Source organism: Barbatula barbatula (genome assembly GCF_947034865.1).
Source record: "Barbatula barbatula genome assembly, chromosome: 2".
Lineage (NCBI taxonomy): Eukaryota > Metazoa > Chordata > Actinopteri > Cypriniformes > Nemacheilidae > Barbatula > Barbatula barbatula.
The window spans coordinates 6948776-6973493 of NC_136767.1; the positions used below are offsets into that span (position 1 = coordinate 6948776).

At 39.2% G+C, this 24718-nt stretch overlaps 1 protein-coding gene across 1 annotated transcript; it reads right to left on the reverse strand.

The window, feature by feature from the left end:
* Positions 1-5603: 5603 nt before the first annotated feature.
* Positions 5604-23763, reverse strand: LOC306891075 (2-hydroxyacyl-CoA lyase 2-like; the record flags this gene model as incomplete). The annotated part of the gene is made up of 15 exons (XM_079451083.1): positions 5604-5782; positions 6236-6341; positions 6614-6685; positions 6831-6901; positions 6998-7167; positions 7292-7406; positions 8183-8317; positions 8438-8574; positions 9518-9615; positions 9833-9932; positions 10044-10155; positions 10326-10464; positions 12144-12271; positions 12358-12555; positions 23727-23763. The coding sequence occupies 15 exons, from the start codon at positions 23761-23763 to the stop codon at positions 5604-5606; spliced, it is 1797 nt and encodes a 598-aa protein (XP_079307209.1).
* Positions 23764-24718: the final 955 nt, after the last annotated feature.

Below are 24718 nucleotides of genomic sequence, written 5' to 3' on the forward strand. Positions count from 1 at the left end.
AGCGCCCTCTATGGGCGAGCCGCTGCTGGTGGAGCGGCATGAATATGACGATGATCTGCATCATTCAAATTCACTCGATGCAATTTAAAAAACAACGGAAGCAACGGTCAACTGTACACTTCGCTTCACGACCAGCATCAGAAGAGTTCGTCTTTCACCTTTCGCTGAAACTTGTTTACAGGAAGGATGCCATTGAAATGCAAAGAACCGTCTGACAAAGAGACTTGTATAATACATCCGGGGAGTCGGGCCAGGTAACCGGAAAAATCTCATTTTATTAATAATGCACCACCACATTTAACCAAAATCTTGTGTTTTTGGGGGTCGGGGTACAAATCATTTGTATTAATGCTTATTTGAGGAGGTTAAATCATGAAAGGCATTCATTCCTTCCACTGGAAAAGGGCCCTGGACTTTTTGTTACTAGAAATATCTTTGCATATGAAGGAAAATGTGAAAACAAAATCATAAAGGAATTTAATTTGAGTTAAACTCCCTCTTTTGAACAATCGATTAATCGATAATCGTGTTTTTATATACGCTTTAAGATAAACCGTGTGCAATTTCAATACTTGAATCCATTGTAGAGTATTTTCTCCATATATTTACCAAAGACGGTTTAAAAAAATGCTGTTTGAAACTGCCTCTGTTTACAACTTCATGTGAGGCATAGATGTGGATGGTGCATATACTACATACAGTATATAACCATCACTGATGTTTCAGCTCTGCTTCTGCAACACCAGCACACGCTGCTCACGCGTCAAATGAAGCATCTATGTATACAGTACAAATGTTACATTTCAGCCTTTTTAAGGCATGAATAAATCACAATCACAGGAAAAAACCTTTTACAGATGCTATTTCAGTGCTAAAAGATGAGTGACACAACGGCACATTATTGAATGCGGTGGGACTTTGAGTGAATTAGCTAACCAAGCAACATACAATAGATTTTGTGTTTCAAAGCCTTTTTTTTTTCCGCAGAAATGTATACCTGCTGTTCATGATCATCCTTACATCTTTCAACTTGTTTGCCATCCCTTTGGACATGGCCTTTTCTGAGGATATCCACAAAAGCTCACACAAGATTTGGTTATCTTTAAATGTCATCTCAGACATCGTGTTCTGTTTTGACATCTTGATAAACTTTCGAATGGGATTCTTCAAGGAACATGGTCAGGTAGGAAACCAGCCGTAACAGCGTTCTGGGTGAAAAACAAGAAACGAAATGAAAACTAAACCTTTGCATTAGCCAGATTACTGATGAACGCCTTAATAATGCCAATCACACATTTTTAGAAATAGTCCAGTTTAACTGATGACAACAACGTAAATATGATTATCTTACTTAGCTGCACCTGTCTATGTTTTTATATTCAAAACAGATTTTCAGTCCGCACTTTTTTGTTCCGTCTAGGTGCCCGTTCTTGATCCTCAGCTGATAAAGAAAGACTATCTAAGCTCGTGGTTTGTTCCAGACCTGCTGGCTGCGTTTCCGGCGGATGTCTTCATCATAATTTTGGTGAGTTTGCTTATTCGGCCTTATTAATATCAGTCACATTGATGATATCAACTATTCGACGTCTTACTATAAAACCATATTTGATTTGTTTCAGGAAAACTATCACGTTGACACGAGCTCGCTGATGGCCTCAAAGATCATGAGGATCCTCATGTTTGTGAGGATTCTGAGCATGATACGTCTGCTCCGTGTCCCGAAACTCACCAGGTTTTTCTTGGAACTTGAAGAAGTAAGGAATAGCCAGTTTCTTGCATACAAAAGTAGACATTTTTGTTGTTGTATGGAGAGTGATTGTAATGGTTGCATGGTGTTTTCGTACGTGCTTGTAGGATTTACACATCCAGCTTGTAGCAGTGAGAAGACTCTTTAGAACCTTGTTTGTTGCAGTGGTGCTGTTTCTTATTATGCACTGGAACGCCTGCATCCAGTTTTTCCTCTCCGGGCTGCGTGAATTTCCACCTGATAGCTGGGTCACACAAGAACACCTCCTGGTAAATGGTACATGGTTTTTAATATGGTGAGAAGTCACGTGAATTGAATGCCTGTTTTATTCTTTTTTTGACACATTACGTAGAATGCCTCAATTGGAGAGAAGTACTCATCTTCTTTCTTTCGTGCATTCTGCCAAATGACCGGGACACTATGTGGAGCTTCTGACCCTCCGACACGTACGTCACACTTCCAACATGCATTCGAAATACTTAAATTCAGCGATGCTTGCATTTAGACGAACTCAGGGCTTTGACCAAATCCTTAACAATAAAACTTACCACAACCTAGTAAAAGCAAGCAGCACTCAAAAAGGATGTAAAAAGATGCAATAATGGCGTTTGCATGGATGTGTTTCTCTGATTTGTAGGTATTGAAGAACAATGGGCCGCCATCATAAGTATTGTGATTGGCCGATCGATGTTTATTGCACTTGTTGCTTTGCAGATAGCAACATTTGCAGCTAGCAATGCGAACGTAAAAGAGGTGCTCTTTTGTAACATTTGCTCATTTTTATTAAATGAACTGAAGGTACGTCAGATAATATAATGGCATATTTGATATGTTACATCTGTAGCTGAAAAACTTCGAACATCTGCCCAAGGCATTGCGCAAGCGTGCCATTGCAGGCTACAGATGGCAACAGAAAAGGAGCTGTCTTGGCCTCCTGCAAGAATCGCTAAAAAAGGTTTGTCAAATTGAGAAAGTTCGATTTTTATATATTCGATAAATATGAACTGATGTGTGCAGTTATACCATTTTGTCAAATGTTGTCACTGACCGATCAAAAGAGTGTAAATGTGTATACCTTCTAAAAGTTTATTTTGTTCATGTGTAGGAGCAAATTAGCATATTCATGAGCTCAAAGCTAAAAGACATTCATGTTTCGTACTGTAGGATGTTATGAAAGTCATGTGCCCAAACTTGATGAAGGGATGGCTGTTTGCTAGTGGCGATGTCACGCTGATCGAGGCCGTTCTGATGAAGCTGGAGTGCGAAATCTTCCAGACAGGCGACATCATCATCCAACGGAACGGTCCTGCTGACAGGATGTTCTTCATCGAGCGTGGACGGGTACACGAGGAGATCAAGTCTTTCCAGCAGGAGCTCTTGTCTGGAGAGTACTTTGGAGGTGGTGTATGAGAAACTTGCTTTAATTCAGTTTGAACTTTACAGAGACACACATCATATCATTTTTACCAAGAACTTCCTACTTTTGACAGGAAGCTGGTAGTATGTGTGAAAGAATTCAGACATAATTCGGACAACTTGGAAAACGACCGAAAAACCTTTAAGTGTGCCATTGGTATATTTAAAAGAAAATATACATACAGTATATACTGTACCGCCAGTCTACTTTTTATGTTGACTTACTGTAGATCTACTTGTTTTCATCATTTGATGGAGAAATGCCGTACTCTATAAAAGTGTTATGACGTATTTGGCTTGTAGTTAAGTTTCTTGCTTATATATTGAATGTTTTTTCTATTTGGATTTCTCTGTTATGTCTTTGCAGAGATCAGTTTGCTCTTGGGAGGACAGCAGCCTGCTCAACTTCGTGCCTTAAGTTCCTGCACACTTTTTTCCTTGTCTGTGGACAAGCTGCAGGAACTTGAGAAGAGCTTTCCTGATGTGATCGCTGATCTGCGGGAAGCGGCTCATCAGCACCTTTCAGATATCGAGCGTACGAAGCCTTTTCAAAGCAGTCAGACTGGGTGTAGTGGCTTTAAAAAAATTCTTTATGCTGAAAAAACAATGCGAGTGACGTTACAGTCCATTTAGCAATGCTCAAAACAAAGCTCAGAAGTTCAGCTTATGTTGGTGTATTATGTGTGCATTAACTCTCTGCTAAAGTGTTTTGTTTGTGTGCTTTACAGAAGGTGCTGCGGAGGATGAAAATGAAGATCAAGTGTGAAGAAGATGGAGTGCTTATTAATTAAAACTAAGAAACGTTCACACACTTTGTCTCTGATTTTTTGGGCTTCGTTGGTTCTTGTCAATACTAGTGTTAACATATGGAAACATTTAGTGGTTTGCCCTTTAGTGCTCAAGTCACAGTTTTGGCCATCTTATCTTTTAATTTGACATTATTTGAAGATGAAAATACCTTTGCAGTAGTGTAATGCTATGGAGGAAGGAGAAAGTAAGCGGGATTATAAATCCACATTTGGTGGTTATGACCTAAATCAGCTTTAAAGCGATCCTGGTTAAGGCCTTTGGTCCTAAAGCGGCTTCTTCAAATGCTCCAGAGACTCAGCTTGAGGCCGGACCAAGGAGACCAGGTTGTCCAGCAACCTTTACCAGAATCATCTTCTCCACTGGGAGCCCACTGACAAGCCCCAGAAGCTTCTGAATATCAGAAGGCGTGAAATAAGATGCTGTTCTCAATGATGTTTATGAGTCTTTCGTGATTTTATTGCAATCAAAACATCTTGATGAATTATATAACAATACCTAAATGATTCTGTGAATCACAAACCTGAGGAAAAGAACTGTGATATAGAAAGGTCTCAGATTGAAAAAATACAGACTACTTATTTCCAGAGGTTCTTATAAATATATTTTACGGTAATACTTAGATTAAAACTAACATGTTTCTAAACTTCAATTTGATGATCCACTGATTCCGTCATACAGTAAGCATGCACAATAACTGTAACTGCAAAGTCATGGTCTTCAGTTTCAGGCACACCGTTGAATGAAAAAGATTCAACACTATTGCATATATCACACAAGCAGCCACACTAACACACAGATCAGTCCTTCATTGTCATATATTAATGTGCTTGGAAAACATGAAATAAATATTGAAAGGACCACAACATTTCTGATCTTCCAAAGCGACACACTAAGGCACTGCTGCTCCTTAAGGAAATTGGTGAACTTCAAGAAAAAAAACATGTCCAGGCCACCGTATACAACTTATATTTTTCTTAAATAAATAATTTTTGCGATTGTGACATTGTGACCTACTTTAAGTACATTAATAAAAAAATTCATTGCTATGGGTCCTGTATAGGAGGTTTCAATAATTCTCATTATTCTAAATGGTGATTCTCATACTGTAATACAGTACGTAATATAAATAAAATAAGCATAAATTAAAGCCAGTACAACAAATTCTACAACATGGTACTTGTCAAATTAAGTATTACAAGAAAAAAATAAGCCTTATTTCCCCAATACAACACTGAGACATTGGGTAAATGTATGTGATTACTTATAAAATAATGTCACAATGTAAAAATGTATTAAACATCAGCTCTCTTTGAGCGAAATATTGTCTTATTTTTGGTGGAGAGAAAGATGACCACAACCTGTCCTTTTTCTGAGTTTCACCCAATTTAACTTTAAAAACTGTCCTAGTTACAACACCGCTGCAATCTGGTATGTTGTTGCACACATTTGATACTCTGCTTCCATTCCAATAACTTAACTTCTTTTTGTTTTAACAAGTCAGTCTGTAAATGTAATGAAATGTGCACCGCATATAAATTAATTAGGCTTTAAAATTAAAACATAAAATTGAAATGTAAAACATAAAAGAGAACTTTGGGTTTCTAGGCAGGATCGTGCACAGTGTCGCTGTTTAGACGGAGATAGAGCCCTCCCTGAAGTTGGTTTTCCCAATCAGAACGTTTAACAGAATGGCTTTTCCCTCTCTACTTTCCTTCTGTGCCTTTTTAATGATGTCATCAAGTTGTGACTCATCCTGTCGCCCAACCAGGTAACCCTTGCCCCCATAGCCATCAGCTACGATGTGATAATCTGCAACAGAAAAAAAGAAAAAAACGAATTCATACTTTTGTATCCAAATACAGTATAGAAGAAAGTCAAATGTCAGTGCTGCTGTATTCCTTGAGTGTACAACTGCTGGACACTATGCAATCCTATAATGTCACAGGTGCTACGGAAGACTCAACAATAAATTACTAAATAACAAAAATGGTAAATAACTGTGACCCAGACTTCTCTTTTAAAGCGATTTTACACGTAGTTGAACTGTACGGTACAACAACATTCAAGTAAATAATTTCCCTGGTTAGTAATATGACATCACAGGTCAAAGAACATACATGCAACAATATCCTTTTTCTGAAAAACATCTTGATCCACATATTTTTTTGAAGACTCGGGAGGTGTACTGTAAACTTCAAACTCGTGCTAAATCCTACATTTATGACAACATTTTGAAAATATTATTAGAGTAAACCATCTCACCTGTGAAGGCGAGACCACAGGCTACATTGCTCCCAAGCAAAGGCACTTGTTCTCTGGAGATCTGACTCCAGCAGGCATCATTTCCGACCAGAGCGATCACTGGTGTCTGACATGACGTGAAAAAACATCTCATTTACAATCGTTCTGGCTTATTTACTGCATTTATGCATTATGCACTTACAATATAAGTCTATGGGGACAATCACATAACATGCTTCATCTGCTGTTGATCGCATATGGCAAGGGTTAAAAATGTTATGATTTTTAATTCATTTGTAAATAAATCTAATGTAATCCAAAACCCTATTACGCCCTGTCCTGTCTTTTAAATAGATATGTAAACTATTTATATGTGAGGTTTGGCCGTGTTTTCCCCACCTTGTGGCGTGTAAAGGTATCAAATTCAGCTACACTGTATCCAAGGGAACCATCACCGTAAATGATCCAAACCTGTAACACACACATCGCACCACGTGGGAAAAGCTGTTTCAATAACTGGGGCAAATGTCACTACAGTCAGGTCAGCTAGGTCCTCTGGTCAAACAGAGATCAATATCAAAGCATTCAATACAATTTAACTTCTTTACAGTCTTACCTCAGAGTCAGGTCGACAGAGCTTGGCCCCCAGAGCAAAACCTCCTCCAACACCCAGAGTCCCAAAAGCTCCTGGAGTGAATAGCAGAAAACAGAATCATCAATTCCTTCAAAACGGTGCTTTAGATGTTCACAAACAGGTCAAAAAATATCGATAGTCCTGCTAACCTGGGTCTAGCCAGCGCAGCGGGCCGCGCCGCCTCATGATATAAGCAGCACTGCCGACAAAATCTCCCCCGGCGGCCACTATGATGCTGTCCTCATTCAAAAGCTCATCCACCCGGTGCAGAACATTCAGAGGATTCAGATGCATCTCTGTCTTCTCATCTGCTTTGGCTCTGAGATAAACAAATAGGCAGCGAGATGAAACTAAAGGGAGTTATAGGTCATAGGTTTACACATTCAGTCTCCTGAGACAAAGCTGACATGCAAGCAAGAATAGAAAAGGTGGGGAAAGTTCACCTGTTAGTTTTCTCTTTGACGTAATCTCCTTCTTTCAGACTTTGAGGCCATTCCTCTGGGCATCTGTGTCCCTTGAGGGCTTTAGAGAGACGCAGGAGGAAAGAGCCAGCATCGCCTGAAACATTTGGAAAATAAATTGTCAGTGTAGAACCCTTTTTTTAGTAGTGTATATGTACTGTATGTATACACAGGTTATAACTTAAGTTATACAAATATGATGTAGCTGTAATCCGCTGAGCGGCTAAACTGGGAGTGCTGTATTTGTGACGCATCAAAAAGGACATCATACATACAAAAAACAGAAAGCTTTCCAATACTCCAATTATTACTCCACAAACATGTTGCAAAAATAAATTGCTGGTCAACAAAGAGTACACTTACTCCCCATTCACCCCCTCCTGACCCACAACAGGTGAGCAGGTGCCCGATAACCACTTCCTACATATCTCACGACCCCTCCCAAATCATGTGACGCATTTACCATTTCATGTCCACTACAGATGGATTTTGATTCTAGTTTATTTAGTGCAGAGCTTTTTAAACTTCAAAAGGTCCCAAAAGATATACATATTTTATATACATATAATATACACAATAAAGTACAGTCTCTTTACAAAACATTGATCACAAGATTGTAAGTGTGTAATGTAAATGATGTGCCCAAATGATAAAATACTGTAGTAGAGTATACTATAATATTTACTATAGTAAACTGTAGTAAAATGTCAAGATACTCCGGTATAGGGTGTTCAATTAAGTATAGGCCTATTACAGTTAATGAATTAAAACTAGTTAGATACTATAGTTAATACTATAGTACAGAGAATTTTATTTTCATTAATGTATTATACATTATGTATTCAGGAAAGAAATTAAACTGCACTTCTTCACCTTGAATGGCCACAGTTGGTTTCCAGAACATGTCCGAGTTCTTCAATAGCTGACTTCTGTCTCTGTTAACTGCAATGATTTTACTCCGTCGGTTCAGCACCCTTCCATAACCCAATCTGAAGTCACACACTGTGCCTACAAACCAAAACAAATCATGTATTGACATCTAGAAAAAGAATAGCTTAGTTTTCTAAGCATTCCGAACAGTATAAAACCATAGAAAATAAAAAGACACTAGATGGCGCTGTTACTCACCTGCCAGCAGCACAAGATCAGCATCTTTCAAGGCATCTCTCCTGTTCTGTCTGATGTGCAGTAGACTGTTCTTTCCCAGCATGCCCCGAGACATCCCACCCAGGAAGCAAGGAATGCCTAAAGACTCTAGGGCCTTTCTGTAAGACACACATCCAAAAAGAGAGTTCAAACTTCAACCATGAGTTACATGTCCGGGTGCTATAAATCAATAATTGTTGCCGTTTTTGGCTCATGCTTACACAACTAAAGCATTATTCTATATGATCAATTTATTCAATACATACAGTAACTGTGTTGGTTGCATATGGAGCATAAAAACCCTTTGGACCTAAAGCAGTGGTTCTCGAACTGGGGGCCCCAAGATTGATCCAGGGGGACACGGAATTTGTATCATACTTTTCACGCAATCAAACACTAGAAAAATAACCAAAATTATTTATGTTTCAGCATTGTATAACTGAATATGTTTTTGGTTTCTTAAAATTCTAGTTTAGGATTATGCGACTTTATTTTGGGGAGGGTCGAAAATGCACTGTACAACAAGGAAAACGTTTGAGAACTACGGACCTAAAGGGATAGTTCACACCAAGATTTAAACTCTTTTTTTGTAAGAAAAATAAATATTTGTTCTGCAGAATACAAAAGAAGATATTTGTTGGTAGCCAAACAACACCGCCCCATTGACTTGGCCCCAAAATGATTTCTCAACATATTTTCTTTTCCACATAAAAATGAACCAGAAGTTTTGAACCACATGAGAATATAATTTTTTGAGAGAATTTTTTTTGAGTGTTATTTTATACTTCTAATGCCCTTTATTGCAAAGAAAAATAAATAGTAAGCAGGTCTAAAGTAGCAGAACGGGTTTTTTCACGATATGATTTAAAAAAATGTAAAGGTGTCAACCAGTATATGTCAATATTAAATGTTTAATGTTTACTGTTTAATGAAGGAGGGGTGTCTTTAAATATCTAGACTGGCACCACAAAGACAATAGGTTTAATATCCAGAAGGGGATTGATGAACTACTCCATGAACGAGTATGACACAAACTGGGTAAAGACAGAATGGCTAAATGACCTGACATCATCTGCAGGTGTAGGCGGCAAGGTTGCTTGGCTGCCCAACAGTATGACGGGTTTCTTGGCTCGGCTCACCAGTTCCACACATCTTTGAATCTGGAAATGAATGAAACAACTTGAATACCGAGTCATGTAAATAAGATCTAATCTGCCGTGTCTGAAGTAAAAGTCACAGCTTTCTAGATCGTTCCATTGTGCCCTGTTATGGTTCATGTTAAAGATGATGAGAATCAAATGAGATCTAATGTGACGCAACCATAAAAGCAATTAATAATACATCTCAAATGGCCATTAAATGATTGACAGGTCTCACCTCATCCTCTGTGGCCTGCGGGATGTGAACGGGAAGTGGGGAGGGATCACGGTTTTCCCAAGCTCCAGCAAATAAGTTAGATAAGTGATTTTTAAGATACCTGGCGGATAACAAACAAAAACACTTTCAACGTAAAAGTGATTGCCTTTCCTTTAATAATGAAATAAAGCGTAAGAAAATTGGAGGAAATAAAAAGTGAGAAATGTTTTACCGTGCAGTGATTTTGCCCATAAGACCTTTGGGAGTGTTTTTAGGGGCAAACTCTTTTTCCACCACATGGAAAGGGTACAGCGTGTCTATGGGAAGCTCGATAAACACTGGGCCTGTGAAATTGTTATACACATCAAACTGTACTTATGCACACAGAGTCAGGTCATGTACTCTCTAAAAAGTGTGATTCACTATATCTTAACTTGTCTGAAAAGTGACATGTTTCAATCACTCACAAAAATGATAAATGATTAAATGAAAAAATGGTCATTCGCAGCATTACCTGGTGTGCCAGACTGTGCCACGGCCAATGCTTTTCTCACAGTAGGAACGATTTCTCTCACTGTTCTCACTGAAGCACAGAACTTACAGAGGGGTTTAAAGAGAGACATCTGGTCAATATCCTGCAGGGCTCCTCTACCCTAAAAAACACAAAAATCGAATGTCAAGAGGAAGAGTGGTGGGTTATTCTTGTACAAATTGTAGATTTTCATATTTATAACAGATCACAAAACCATCACATATGACACACACTTAAAATATTACTGTTCGCTGTATTAACATAAACAATTAATGTCTTAAGCTAGGATCTCTTCTACGTTACACACACGACTCAACAGAATGTTCATATCAAATGTATTTTACAGTAAGATATACTATGTCTGCAACTTTTCAGCACCAATGAGAATTTATGGGATCAGATTGACAAAACATTCTTAGGAGGACAATACTCACATATTTATATCCACATCCTAATTTTATTTAAAAAAAGGAGTTTTATGTTCTTGCCATAAAGATCATCAGAAGTTAGAATAGCTTCACAGATGTTTTATACATGGGTCGAAATAAATTGATAAAGTGATTTTGTGTCCATAGAAAGCACATTAAATGTAAGTAAAATGTCTTTTTACTTACAACGTAAAGTTTCTTGGACAATAAAGTCACAATTTGGTTGAAATACTGTTACATTGTCATTCAGCGTAACACAATATGTACAAATTCAGAATTTTACTTATTAAAATATATAAAACAATTAGGGGAGCATTTACATTTTATTGTGCTTTAAATATGTAAAAAAGATTATTGACCATTGGCCGAATTTTTTTTTTTTACAAATCATTAGCATTTAGTGTGAAAGTAACTATTCTCTTTTTATATGTGATAAATAGATTTTTGTGATAAATAGACTTATTTATTTTATGCTTAAACCCTTTTTCGTCAAAAATAAAAATTATTTTAGCAGTGCGGAATTTCATTTGAATATAATGATGATGATATAATGACATTCTTGTTCAGAGCAAGTCGAAACATTGAATGTCACAAGTATTCCGACAAATATAAAGTAACGACTTTATAATACAAGAATAAGTGTTCACAACATCATAATGCTAGCTAACAGTTTACTTTTAATAGCTTATTGTTTGGCATCATACGTCTTCCAGAAGGAAATATTATGCGCAAACAATGGTGTCAGAGACTCCTCTATATTAAATTATGAGCGAAAGAATCCCTCCACAATAATTGATCATTAATGTCACTCAACACTTCGTGTTAATATATACATGAGAATGCGATGTGCTTGTTACACTGAAAGGTTTGATAGATAAGTATACTGTAAGCTCTTGACCGGGCAAGTAGAAACAAAGCATGTCATTTTATTCTTAAGAAAAAATGAAGCAAACATTGAAGTTTCTTCTTTAGCTCCGTTCCTTAAGCTTCATCCCTGTACACCTGTTCTTCTGTTCATACTGAAATGAGATCATTTGCTCAGATAAAACCCTGTAATTTCATCACTACCACAATCTCATGAGTGCAGAGAAAGCATGTTAAGCATTCTTATACACACAGTTGTTGACAGACTCAATATTAAACTCACAACTTGCGCATGAAATGTTATATTCAAGTTTTAGAATTAAATTCATAAAATGATTTCTACTTTCAGAGCCTCACTGTTGCGGTCAGGGGGTTACCTCTGTGACGGACAGTTACCTGATATAATCTCACACCAATAGCGATATGAGGAACAGATAAGGCAGAGGTGTTCCAGCACGCCAGGCTGAGCAGAGAGTATGTAAAGTGCACCTTGAAGTAACTTTCTGACCTGCAGTAGAGTAGCAGCTGCACCACCGATAAGAAGCAGAGGAGATTCGGCCATCTGAGCGTTCTTCACCGCAGTGACAGTGTTGGTCAGTCCAGGTCCGGCCGTGACTGCAGCCACACCCACTGTGCCTACAGGGGCAAAACACTAGATTATCACCATCTAACATCCTCATGCAACACGAAAGACCCTCTTGCTTTCTTAGATTTGTTCTTACCGGAAAGTCTCGCCACGGCATCGGCTGCAAACACAGCCGTGGCCTCGTGCCGCGTGTCGACGATGCGGATGCCCAGTTTCTCATAGGCCACCAGGATGGGCGAGATGTGTCCTCCCACCAACGTAAAGACGAATTTGACACCGTGAGCCCGCAGGACCTCCGCCACGCTCTCTCCTCCATGCCGGGGACTCTTACTTTCTGTCTGGGTGTCACAGACGTTGACAGTTAGAATAACATTCCCTGGTGTATAATGCAACAATCTTTGTCACTGCGAGGGGAGGAGAATACGCCTCAAGAGAATAGAATAATAGACACATTGTCGGATTGTGGGAGTGGTGTTTCCCTGTCCTGATTTATGGATATCTGCCAAAACAGGTGTTCTGCACGAACGTGTTTACATGCAATGTTGCAGTAAAAACTTGCAGTGTTGGCAATACAACAAGAATGCTTAAGTGTCAAATAGGCGCATGAGATCAAAGACAGCAAGGCTTGTGATGCAGTGAGCTGCGCGTGCACACCTGTCACCAGTGGCGGCTGGTGAAAAATATTTTAGGTGGGGCTGTTTGTGTGTGTGTGTGGGCATCTGGGGGGATCCTCCCCCAGAAATTTTTTAATTTCATAGATGTGATTTCCTGCATTCTGGTGCATTTTAGTCCATGTCCCTTGCCTATACCAATAAAAGAACTCAAACCAGTCAATACCAATGGTCTAAAAAGACAATATTAATTGAACTGCCATGTAGAAATCAAGTCTCACAGGTAATGATAATGAACAAGTTACATCGCTCAGTGTCCAGATAGGAAAAAGTGAACAAAAAAAAACAAAGCAAGCATAGTTACATTACTATTAAGATCAATATTTTAATGGCAAATGTGTGTGAAATGTGGTGTGGTGAGTGAGAGAGAGACTGAGTGAGTAAGAGAATGACAGCGTGTGTGTGTGTCTTTCAAAGTGAGTGAGTTGGAGAGATAGATGGAGGGTGAGTGTGTGTGTGTGTGTGTGTGAGAGAGAGAGAGAGAAAAAGAGAGAGTGAAGAGTAGAGAGAGACTAAGATATGGTGTCTGTGACAGACTTGTGTATGAGAGAGGTAGATGGAGTGAATGCGGGAGGGTGTGTGTGTGTGTGTGAGAGAGAGAGAGGTAGATGGAGTGAATGCGGGAAGGTGTGTGTGTGTGTGTGTGTGAGAGAGAGAGGTAGATGGAGTGAATGCGGGAGGGTGTGTGTGTGTGTGTGTGTGAGAGAAAGAGGTAGATGGAGTGAATGCGGGGGGGGTGTGTGTGTGTGTGTGAGAGAGAGAGGTAGATGGAGTGAATGCGGGGGGGGGGTGAGTGAGTGAAGGGGATGGAGAACTCTTATTTGTACAGGAACTTTGCTCGTCTATCTTTCTGAGTGGCAAATCTCTCAATGACCCTTGTGTTGAAATCTGGAATGTCCCGTGTGAGTTTCTTCTCTATAGAGAGTATAGCCAGAGCGTTGAGGCGATCTTGTGCCATAGTGTTCCTAAGGAACGTTTTGATCCTCTTTAAAGTAGAGAAGCACCTCTCTGATTCTGCTGTTGTCATTGGTGTGGTGATGAGGATCTTGAGAAGACTTACAGTTTCAGTGAATGTGTCTTGAAGGTTATTTTCCATTACAACCTGAAAGAGAGCCAGTGCACCACTGCAACCCTGGAAGTCCTCATTTTCATAGATAAGGGACAGTTCTGTTTTAAGTCTGGCTTTGTCCAACATGGGATAGGCTTCCACCGTGGTTCCTAGTGCTGAATCTGGGAACTTTCTGCTGTGTTGTGGGAACAAGTCTCCTTGCAACAGAGTGGCACTGATGAGATGATTGGTGAAAGAAAACCTCTCCTTGGCATGGCTCATAATGGTATCACACACCTATGAAATTATACATAATTGTAGAAGAGTAAGCACAGAAAACATTAAGTTTTCACATTTCTCAGTTCAACAATACAATAAAATCAGCATATTCATAGCAGTTACAATTTTGTTATGAGCAAGTAAGTTTTATTAATTACAATACAGACACTAGCTTTCACTCACTCGCTCGCTCGCTCGCTCTATTGGCGGTCTCTATCACTCACTCACTCACTCGCTTTATTGGCGGTCTCTATCACTCTCTCTCTCGCTCACTCACACATACAAACCATATAGCACTAATTAATAAAATCACAAATGTGAAAAAAAGTAGATAGATTTGACAATTCAGAATACAAAAATGTGCAAACAAACACAAATACATATAGGCTATAGAATACAGAAACAGAATTTCTATTACTGCTTACCTCTATTGCCAGATGCTGTTGCGTTTCTTCTCCCATTGCCCTCCGTCTCTTCGGGGGTGGTTCCTGTACGGGTCCCCTATACTCCTCATCCTCAACTAGAGAAGGAACGGAGTCCCTGATCCAAAATAAGTTTCACAAGTCACTGTCCACCCTGAAACTACTTTATCAGAAACCAACTTGCTGGAGATATAAACATAATTTTAATAAATCTGTATTAAAATATGTGCTATTGTTGTGTTGGGCCTAGTCAATGTTATCTAGATTCATCACAAATAAATTCACTAGTCTAACATGGTGGCGAAATTGTAATATTTATGATAGGTTCTGTTGTGCTAAGCCATGTGGATTTATGTTTTTATTGTTTAGGCTGCATAAGCATGTTTTTAGCCAATATGCAAAATCATAGCCTACCTGATCACCTGTATGCTGTGAGTGAACCTCTGGGTGATCCCTGCGATGAAGACAGAGTCTATGTTCCTCTTCTGCAGATGGTTAAACAGCATGTCTACATGTGGCATGATTTTGTGGAATAACGCCAGGATGAAACAGAAAACCTCATCTTCCAACATTCTCATACAACCCCCGGCCTCTCTCTTCGATATGGCATCAAAGTCTCCTCTGTCTCGAATGGTTTGGAAGCACTTAACCAGTTCATCTTTGTGCTCGTAAACTGTGTTAACAGCACGACTGTGGAAGTTCCATCGCGTTGTTGAAGCACCTGGAAGTCTGTGTGCCACCACTTCATCCAGCACTGCCGTTCGTTTGAATGACTTGGAAAAAAATGTAGAAAACCCCCCAATGTCTGAAAAAAACTGCCCGATCTTTGGGATGTTGCCTGCTGCATAATGAGGTTCAACTGATGCGCATAACAGTGAACGTAGTATGCACTCCCGTAGACGTCTTGCACTATACGCTGCACTCCACCTGTAGCACCCCTCATCACTGCGGCACCATCATAGGCCTGGGCAATTAATTTTCTCTCTTGTCCCGCAGGAAGGATGGTGCTCAGCCTTTCCAATAATGCAGTGGCAATCGTATCAGCGGTCGCATTTGGAAGCGCGATAAACTCAAAAAAACGTTCTTGAATGTTGTTGTGGCCATCTATGTACCGTAGCACAAGCACAAGCTGACAATGAGTGCAGATGTCGGTTGTCTCGTCTGCCTGAATGGCAATATAGTCCGACTGTTTCACCTCTTCCAGAATGCGGTCTCTGAGAACTGACAACATGCAGTCTAACAGTTCATTTTGCACGGTCTTCGAAGTGCCTTTAAAAACAGTGGCGTTCTCCAGGTGCACCTCCAACTCACGGTCGATTGAGGCCATAAGATCAATTAGACCCAGGAAAATGCCAGGGTTTTCTGATGCGTCACTCTCATCGTGACCACGCAAAGCAAGTTCAGAGGCACCACAAAATTTCACGGCATCGGTGCCCAGTCTTCCTCTGCCCAGTCTTCATCTGTCCGACAAAAGACGTTACAGGAGACTTTCCATGGAGGCAAAAAGTATCCAGGTACAAAGAGCTGGTCATTAGTTAACCTATTACGTGTAATCCCTTGTCACTTGGTACAAATAGGCAAATAAAAATAAGTGTGTTTGTGCGCGCACACAAATGAAAGTTTGCGATAGGAAACTTCAGTACAGTTCAGTAATAGTTCTGTACAGTAAGTGTAACAGTTCAAGAAAAATGGCCTGTTTAAAATGACAGTGAAAAAATGCACAGTTAATGTTTTTAGGATTTACGTTATTTCATCATAATTTTTGGAAGAATGTGGTTTAAACATTTAAATTTTTTGTTAAATTAACCTTTTATAATAAATATGTTATTAATGGCCAGTACAAGTCGTAATTTGTCTTTAATTGTAATTATATTCTATTATAAAAATGAAAAATTCTCATACACTTTAAAAATGATAGCAGTATCGGTATCGGTATCAGTATCGCTTAAATTTAAAGAAAAAATATCGGTATCGTATCGCATCAAAAAAATGTGGTATCGCCCATCACTAATCTTGGTACTACAGGCGATATTTTCAGAGCCCCTAAACCTTAAAATTACACGACGATGATTGGCGAAATATAAACTTTTTTGCGTAGCAACCGGGGAACTATTGGCTTAAATTCCAGCACTGTAGGGCTGAGCGAACTGGAGCCCAGGGAAGACAGCCTATTGGCTACTACTACTACACCAACATCCAAATATCATTCTGGAGAGTTCTAAACACATTCTAGAGTAAAACCATTAATATCATGTAATTAACACAGATTATTTTTCAAAATGAGAGATTATTAAAAGATTTTTTTTTTAAATACAAATAAAAAACTGGCAGGGAGGTCGGCGCCCCAGCGCCCTCTATGGGCGAGCCGCTGCTGGTGGAGCGGCATGAATATGACGATGATCTGCATCATTCAAATTCACTCGATGCAATTTAAAAAACAACGGAAGCAACGGTCAACTGTACACTTCGCTTCACGACCAGCATCAGAAGAGTTCGTCTTTCACCTTTCGCTGAAACTTGTTTACAGGAAGGATGCCATTGAAATGCAAAGAACCGTCTGACAAAGAGACTTGTATAATACATCCGGGGAGTCGGGCCAGGTAACCGGAAAAATCTCATTTTATTAATAATGCACCACCACATTTAACCAAAATCTTGTGTTTTTGGGGGTCGGGGTACAAATCATTTGTATTAATGCTTATTTGAGGAGGTTAAATCATGAAAGGCATTCATTCCTTCCACTGGAAAAGGGCCCTGGACTTTTTGTTACTAGAAATATCTTTGCATATGAAGGAAAATGTGAAAACAAAATCATAAAGGAATTTAATTTGAGTTAAACTCCCTCTTTTGAACAATCGATTAATCGATAATCGTGTTTTTATATACGCTTTAAGATAAACCGTGTGCAATTTCAATACTTGAATCCATTGTAGAGTATTTTCTCCATATATTTACCAAAGACGGTTTAAAAAAATGCTGTTTGAAACTGCCTCTGTTTACAACTTCATGTGAGGCATAGATGTGGATGGTGCATATACTACATACAGTATATAACCATCACTGATGTTTCAGCTCTGCTTCTGCAACACCAGCACACGCTGCTCACGCGTCAAATGAAGCATCTATGTATACAGTACAAATGTTACATTTCAGCCTTTTTAAGGCATGAATAAATCATAATCACAGGAAAAAACCTTTTACAGATGCTATTTCAGTGCTAAAAGATGAGTGACACAACGGCACATTATTGAATGCGGTGGGACTTTGAGTGAATTAGCTAACCAAGCAACATACAATAGATTTTGTGTTTCAAAGCCTTTTTTTTTTCCGCAGAAATGTATACCTGCTGTTCATGATCATCCTTACATCTTTCAACTTGTTTGCCATCCCTTTGGACATGGCCTTTTCTGAGGATATCCACAAAAGCTCACACAAGATTTGGTTATCTTTAAATGTCATCTCAGACATAGTGTTCTGTTTTGACATCTTGATAAACTTTCGGATGGGATTCTTCAAGGAACATGGTCAGGTAGGAAACCAGCCGTAACAGCGTTCTGGGTGAAAAACAAGAAACGAAATGAAAACTAAACCTTTGCATTAGCCAGATTACTGATGAACGCCTTAATAATGCCAATCACACATTTTTAGAAATAGTCCAGTTTAACTGATGACAACAACGTAAATATGATTATCTTACTTAGCTGCACCTGTCTATGTTTTTATATTCAAAACAGATTTTCAGTCCGCACTTTTTTGTTCCGTCTAGGTGCCCGTTCTTGATCCTCAGCTGATAAAGAAAGACTATCTAAGCTCGTGGTTTGTTCCAGACCTGCTGGCTGCGTTTCCGGCGGATGTCTTCATCATAATTTTGGTGAGTTTGCTTATTCGGCCTTATTAATATCAGTCACATTGATGATATCAACTATTCGACGTCTTACTATAAAACCATATTTGATTTGTTTCAGGAAAACTATCACGTTGACACGAGCTCGCTGATGGCCTCAAAGATCATGAGGATCCTCATGTTTGTGAGGATTCTGAGCATGATACGTCTGCTCCGTGTCCCGAAACTCACCAGGTTTTTCTTGGAACTTGAAGAAGTAAGGAATAGCCAGTTTCTTGCATACAAAAGTAGACATTTTTGTTGTTGTATGGAGAGTGATTGTAATGGTTGCATGGTGTTTTCGTACGTGCTTGTAGGATTTACACATCCAGCTTGTAGCAGTGAGAAGACTCTTTAGAACCTTGTTTGTTGCAGTGGTGCTGTTTCTTATTATGCACTGGAACGCCTGCATCCAGTTTTTCCTCTCCGGGCTGCGTGAATTTCCACCTGATAGCTGGGTCACACAAGAACACCTCCTGGTAAATGGTACATGGTTTTTAATATGGTGAGAAGTCACGTGAATTGAATGCCTGTTTTATTCTTTTTTTGACACATTACGTAGAATGCCTCAATTGGAGAGAAGTACTCATCTTCTTTCTTTCGTGCATTCTGCCAAATGACCGGGACACTATGTGGAGCTTCTGACCCTCCGACACGTACGTCACACTTCCAACATGCATTCGAAATACTTAAATTCAGCGATGCTTGCATTTAGACGAACTCAGGGCTTTGACCAAATCCTTAACAATAAAACTTACCACAACCTAGTAAAAGCAAGCAGCACTCAAAAAGGATGTAAAAAGATGCAATAATGGCGTTTGCATGGATGTGTTTCTCTGATTTGTAGGTATTGAAGAACAATGGGCCGCCATCATAAGTATTGTGATTGGCCGATCGATGTTTATTGCACTTGTTGCTTTGCAGATAGCAACATTTGCAGCTAGCAATGCGAACGTAAAAGAGGTGCTCTTTTGTAACATTTGCTCATTTTTATTAAATGAACTGAAGGTACGTCAGATAATATAATGGCATATTTGATATGTTACATCTGTAGCTGAAAAACTTCGAACATCTGCCCAAGGCATTGCGCAAGCGTGCCATTGCAGGCTACAGATGGCAACAGAAAAGGAGCTGTCTTGGCCTCCTGCAAGAATCGCTAAAAAAGGTTTGTCAAATTGAGAAAGTTAGATTTTTTAAAATATGAACTGATGTGTGCAGTTATACCATTTTGTCAAATGTTGTCACTGACCGATCAAAAGAGTGTAAATGTGTATACCTTCTAAAAGTTTATTTTGTTCATGTGTAGGAGCAAATTAGCATATTCATGAGCTCAAAGCTAAAAGACATTCATGTTTCGTACTGTAGGATGTTATGAAAGTCATGTGCCCAAACTTGATGAAGGGATGGCTGTTTGCTAGTGGCGATGTCACGCTGATCGAGGCCGTTCTGATGAAGCTGGAGTGCGAAATCTTCCAGACAGGCGACATCATCATCCAACGGAACGGTCCTGCTGACAGGATGTTCTTCATCGAGCGTGGACGGGTACACGAGGAGATCAAGTCTTTCCAGCAGGAGCTCTTGTCTGGAGAGTACTTTGGAGGTGGTGTATGAGAAACTTGCTTTAATTCAGTTTGAACTTTACAGAGACACACATCATATCATTTTTACCAAGAACTTCCTACTTTTGACAGGAAGCTGGTAGTATGTGTGAAAGAATTCAGACATAATTCGGACAACTTGGAAAACGACCGAAAAACCTTTAAGTGTGCCATTGGTATATTTAAAAGAAAATATACATACAGTATATACTGTACCGCCAGTCTACTTTTTATGTTGACTTACTGTAGATCTACTTGTTTTCATCATTTGATGGAGAAATGCCGTACTCTATAAAAGTGTTATGACGTATTTGGCTTGTAGTTAAGTTTCTTGCTTATATATTGAATGTTTTTTCTATTTGGATTTCTCTGTTATGTCTTTGCAGAGATCAGTTTGCTCTTGGGAGGACAGCAGCCTGCTCAACTTCGTGCCTTAAGTTCCTGCACACTTTTTTCCTTGTCTGTGGACAAGCTGCAGGAACTTGAGAAGAGCTTTCCTGATGTGATCGCTGATCTGCGGGAAGCGGCTCATCAGCACCTTTCAGATATCGAGCGTACGAAGCCTTTGTCAAAGCAGTCAGACTGGGTGTAGTGGCTTTAAAAAAATTCTTTATGCTGAAAAAACAATGCGAGTGACGTTACAGTCCATTTAGCAATGCTCAAAACAAAGCTCAGAAGTTCAGCTTATGTTGGTGTATTATGTGTGCATTAACTCTCTGCTAAAGTGTTTTGTTTGTGTGCTTTACAGAAGGTGCTGCGGAGGATGAAAATGAAGATCAAGTGTGAAGAAGATGGAGTGCTTATTAATTAAAACTAAGAAACGTTCACACACTTGTGTCTGATTTTTTGGGCTTCGTTGGTTCTTGTCAATACTAGTGTTAACATATGGAAACATTTAGTGGTTTGCCCTTTAGTGCTCAAGTCACAGTTTTGGCCATCTTATCTTTTAATTTGACATTATTTGAAGATGAAAATACCTTTGCAGTAGTGTAATGCTATGGAGGAAGGAGAAAGTAAGCGGGATTATAAATCCACATTTGGTGGTTATGACCTAAATCAGCTTTAAAGCGATCCTGGTTAAGGCCTTTGGTCCTAAAGCGGCTTCTTCAAATGCTCCAGAGACTCAGCTTGAGGCCGGACCAAGGAGACCAGGTTGTCCAGCAACCTTTCCCAGAATCATCTTCTCCACTGGGAGCCCACTGACAAGCCCCAGAAGCTTCTGAATATCAGAAGGCGTGAAATAAGATGCTGTTCTCAATGATGTTTATGAGTCTTTCGTGATTTTATTGCAATCAAAACATCTTGATGAATTATATAACAATACCTAAATGATTCTGTGAATCACAAACCTGAGGAAAAGAACTGTGATATAGAAAGGTCTCAGATTGAAAAAATACAGACTACTTATTTCCAGAGGTTCTTATAAATATATTTTACGGTAATACTTAGATTAAAACTAACATGTTTCTAAACTTCAATTTGATGATCCACTGATTCCGTCATACAGTAAGCATGCACAATAACTGTAACTGCAAAGTCATGGTCTTCAGTTTCAGGCACACCGTTGAATGAAAAAGATTCAACACTATTGCATATATCACACAAGCAGCCACACTAACACACAGATCAGTCCTTCATTGTCATATATTAATGTGCTTGGAAAACATGAAATAAATATTGAAAGGACCACAACATTTCTGATCTTCCAAAGCGACACACTAAGGCACTGCTGCTCCTTAAGGAAATTGGTGAACTTCAAGAAAAAAAACATGTCCAGGCCACCGTATACAACTTATATTTTTCTTAAATAATGAGACATTGGGTAAATGTATGTGCTTACTTATAAAATAATGTCACAATGTAAAAATGTATTAAACATCAGCTCTCTTTGAGCGAAATATTGTCTTATTTCTGGTGGAGAGAAAGATGACCACAACCTGTCCTTTTTCTGAGTTTCACCCAATTTAACTTTAAAAACTGTCCTAGTTACAACACCGCTGCAATCTGGTATGTTGTTGCACACATTTGATACTCTGCTTCCATTCCAATAACTTAACTTCTTTTTGTTTTAACAAGTCAGTCTGTAAATGTAATGAAATGTGCACCGCATATAAATTAATTAGGCTTTAAAATTAAAACATAAAATTGAAATGTAAAACATAAAAGAGAACTTTGGGTTTCTAGGCAGGATCGTGCACAGTGTCGCTGTTTAGACGGAGATAGAGCCCTCCCTGAAGTTGGTTTTCCCAATCAGAACGTTTAACAGAATGGCTTTTCCCTCTCTACTTTCCTTCTGTGCCTTTTTAATGATGTCATCAAGTTGTGACTCATCCTGTCGCCCAACCAGGTAACCCTTGCCCCCATAGCCATCAGCTACGATGTGATAATCTGCAACAGAAAACAAGAAAAAAACGAATTCATACTTTTGTATCCAAATACAGTATAGAAGAAAGTCAAATGTCAGTGCTGCTGTATTCCTTGAGTGTACAACTGCTGGACACTATGCAATCCTATAATGTCACAGGTGCTACGGAAGACTCAACAATAAATTACTAAATAACAAAAATGGTAAATAACTGTGACCCAGACTTCTCTTTTAAAGCGATTTTACACGTAGTTGAACTGTACGGTACAACAACATTCAAGTAAATAATTTCCCTGGTTAGTAATATGACATCACAGGTCAAAGAACATACATGCAACAATATCCTTTTTCTGAAAAACATCTTGATCCACATATTTTTTTGAAGACTCGGGAGGTGTACTGTAAACTTCAAACTCGTGCTAAATCCTACATTTATGACAACATTTTGAAAATATTATTAGAGTAAACCATCTCACCTGTGAAGGCGAGACCACAGGCTACATTGCTCCCGAGCAAAGGCACTTGTTCTCTGAAGATCTGACTCCAGCAGGCATCATTTCCGACCAGAGCGATCACTGGTGTCTGACATGACGTGAAAAAACATCTCATTTACAATCGTTCTGGCTTATATACTGCATTTATGCATTATGCACTTACAATATAAGTCTATGGGGACAATCACATAACATGCTTCATCTGCTGTTGATCGCATATGGAAAGGGTTAAAAATGTTATGATTTTTTAATTCATTTGTAAATAAATCTAATGTAATCCAAAACCCTATTACGCCCTGTCCTGTCTTTTAAATAGATATGTAAACTATTTATATGTGAGGTTTGGCCGTGTTTTCCCCACCTTGTGGCGTGTAAAGGTATCAAATTCAGCTACACTGTATCCAAGGGAACCATCACCGTAAATGATCCAAACCTGTAACACACACATCGCACCACGTGGGAAAAGCTGTTTCAATAACTGGGGCAAATGTCACTACAGTCAGGTCAGCTAGGTCCTCTGGTCAAACAGAGATCAATATCAAAGCATTCAATACAATTTAACTTCTTTACAGTCTTACCTCAGAGTCAGGTCGACAGAGCTTGGCCCCCAGAGCAAAACCTCCTCCAACACCCAGAGTCCCAAAAGCTCCTGGAGTGAATAGCAGAAAACAGAATCATCAATTCCTTCAAAACGGTGCTTTAGATGTTCACAAACAGGTCAAAAAATATCGATAGTCCTGCTAACCTGGGTCTAGCCAGCGCAGCGGGCCGCGCCGCCTCATGATATAAGCAGCACTGCCGACAAAATCTCCCCCGGCGGCCACTATGATGCTGTCCTCATTCAAAAGCTCATCCACCCGGTGCAGAACATTCAGAGGATTCAGATGCATCTCTGTCTTCTCATCTGCTTTGGCTCTGAGATAAACAAATAGGCAGCGAGATGAAACTAAAGGGAGTTATAGGTCATAGGTTTACACATTCAGTCTCCTGAGACAAAGCTGACATGCAAGCAAGAATAGAAAAGGTGGGGAAAGTTCACCTGTTAGTTTTCTCTTTGACGTAATCTCCTTCTTTCAGACTTTGAGGCCATTCCTCTGGGCATCTGTGTCCCTTGAGGGCTTTAGAGAGACGCAGGAGGAAAGAGCCAGCATCGCCTGAAACATTTGGAAAATAAATTGTCAGTGTAGAACCCTTTTTTTAGTAGTGTATATGTACTGTATGTATACACAGGTTATAACTTAAGTTATACAAATATGATGTAGCTGTAATCCGCTGAGCGGCTAAACTGGGAGTGCTGTATTTGTGACGCATCAAAAAGGACATCATACATACAAAAAACAGAAAGCTTTCCAATACTCCAATTATTACTCCACAAACATGTTGCAAAAATAAATTGCTGGTCAACAAAGAGTACACTTACTCCCCATTCACCCCCTCCTGACCCACAACAGGTGAGCAGGTGCCCGATAACCACTTCCTACATATCTCACGACCCCTCCCAAATCATGTGACGCATTTACCATTTCATGTCCACTACAGATGGATTTTGATTCTAGTTTATTTAGTGCAGAGCTTTTTAAACTTCAAAAGGTCCCAAAAGATATACATATTTTATATACATATAATATACACAATAAAGTACAGTCTCTTTACAAAACATTGATCACAAGATTGTAAGTGTGTAATGTAAATGATGTGCCCAAATGATAAAATACTGTAGTAGAGTATACTATAATA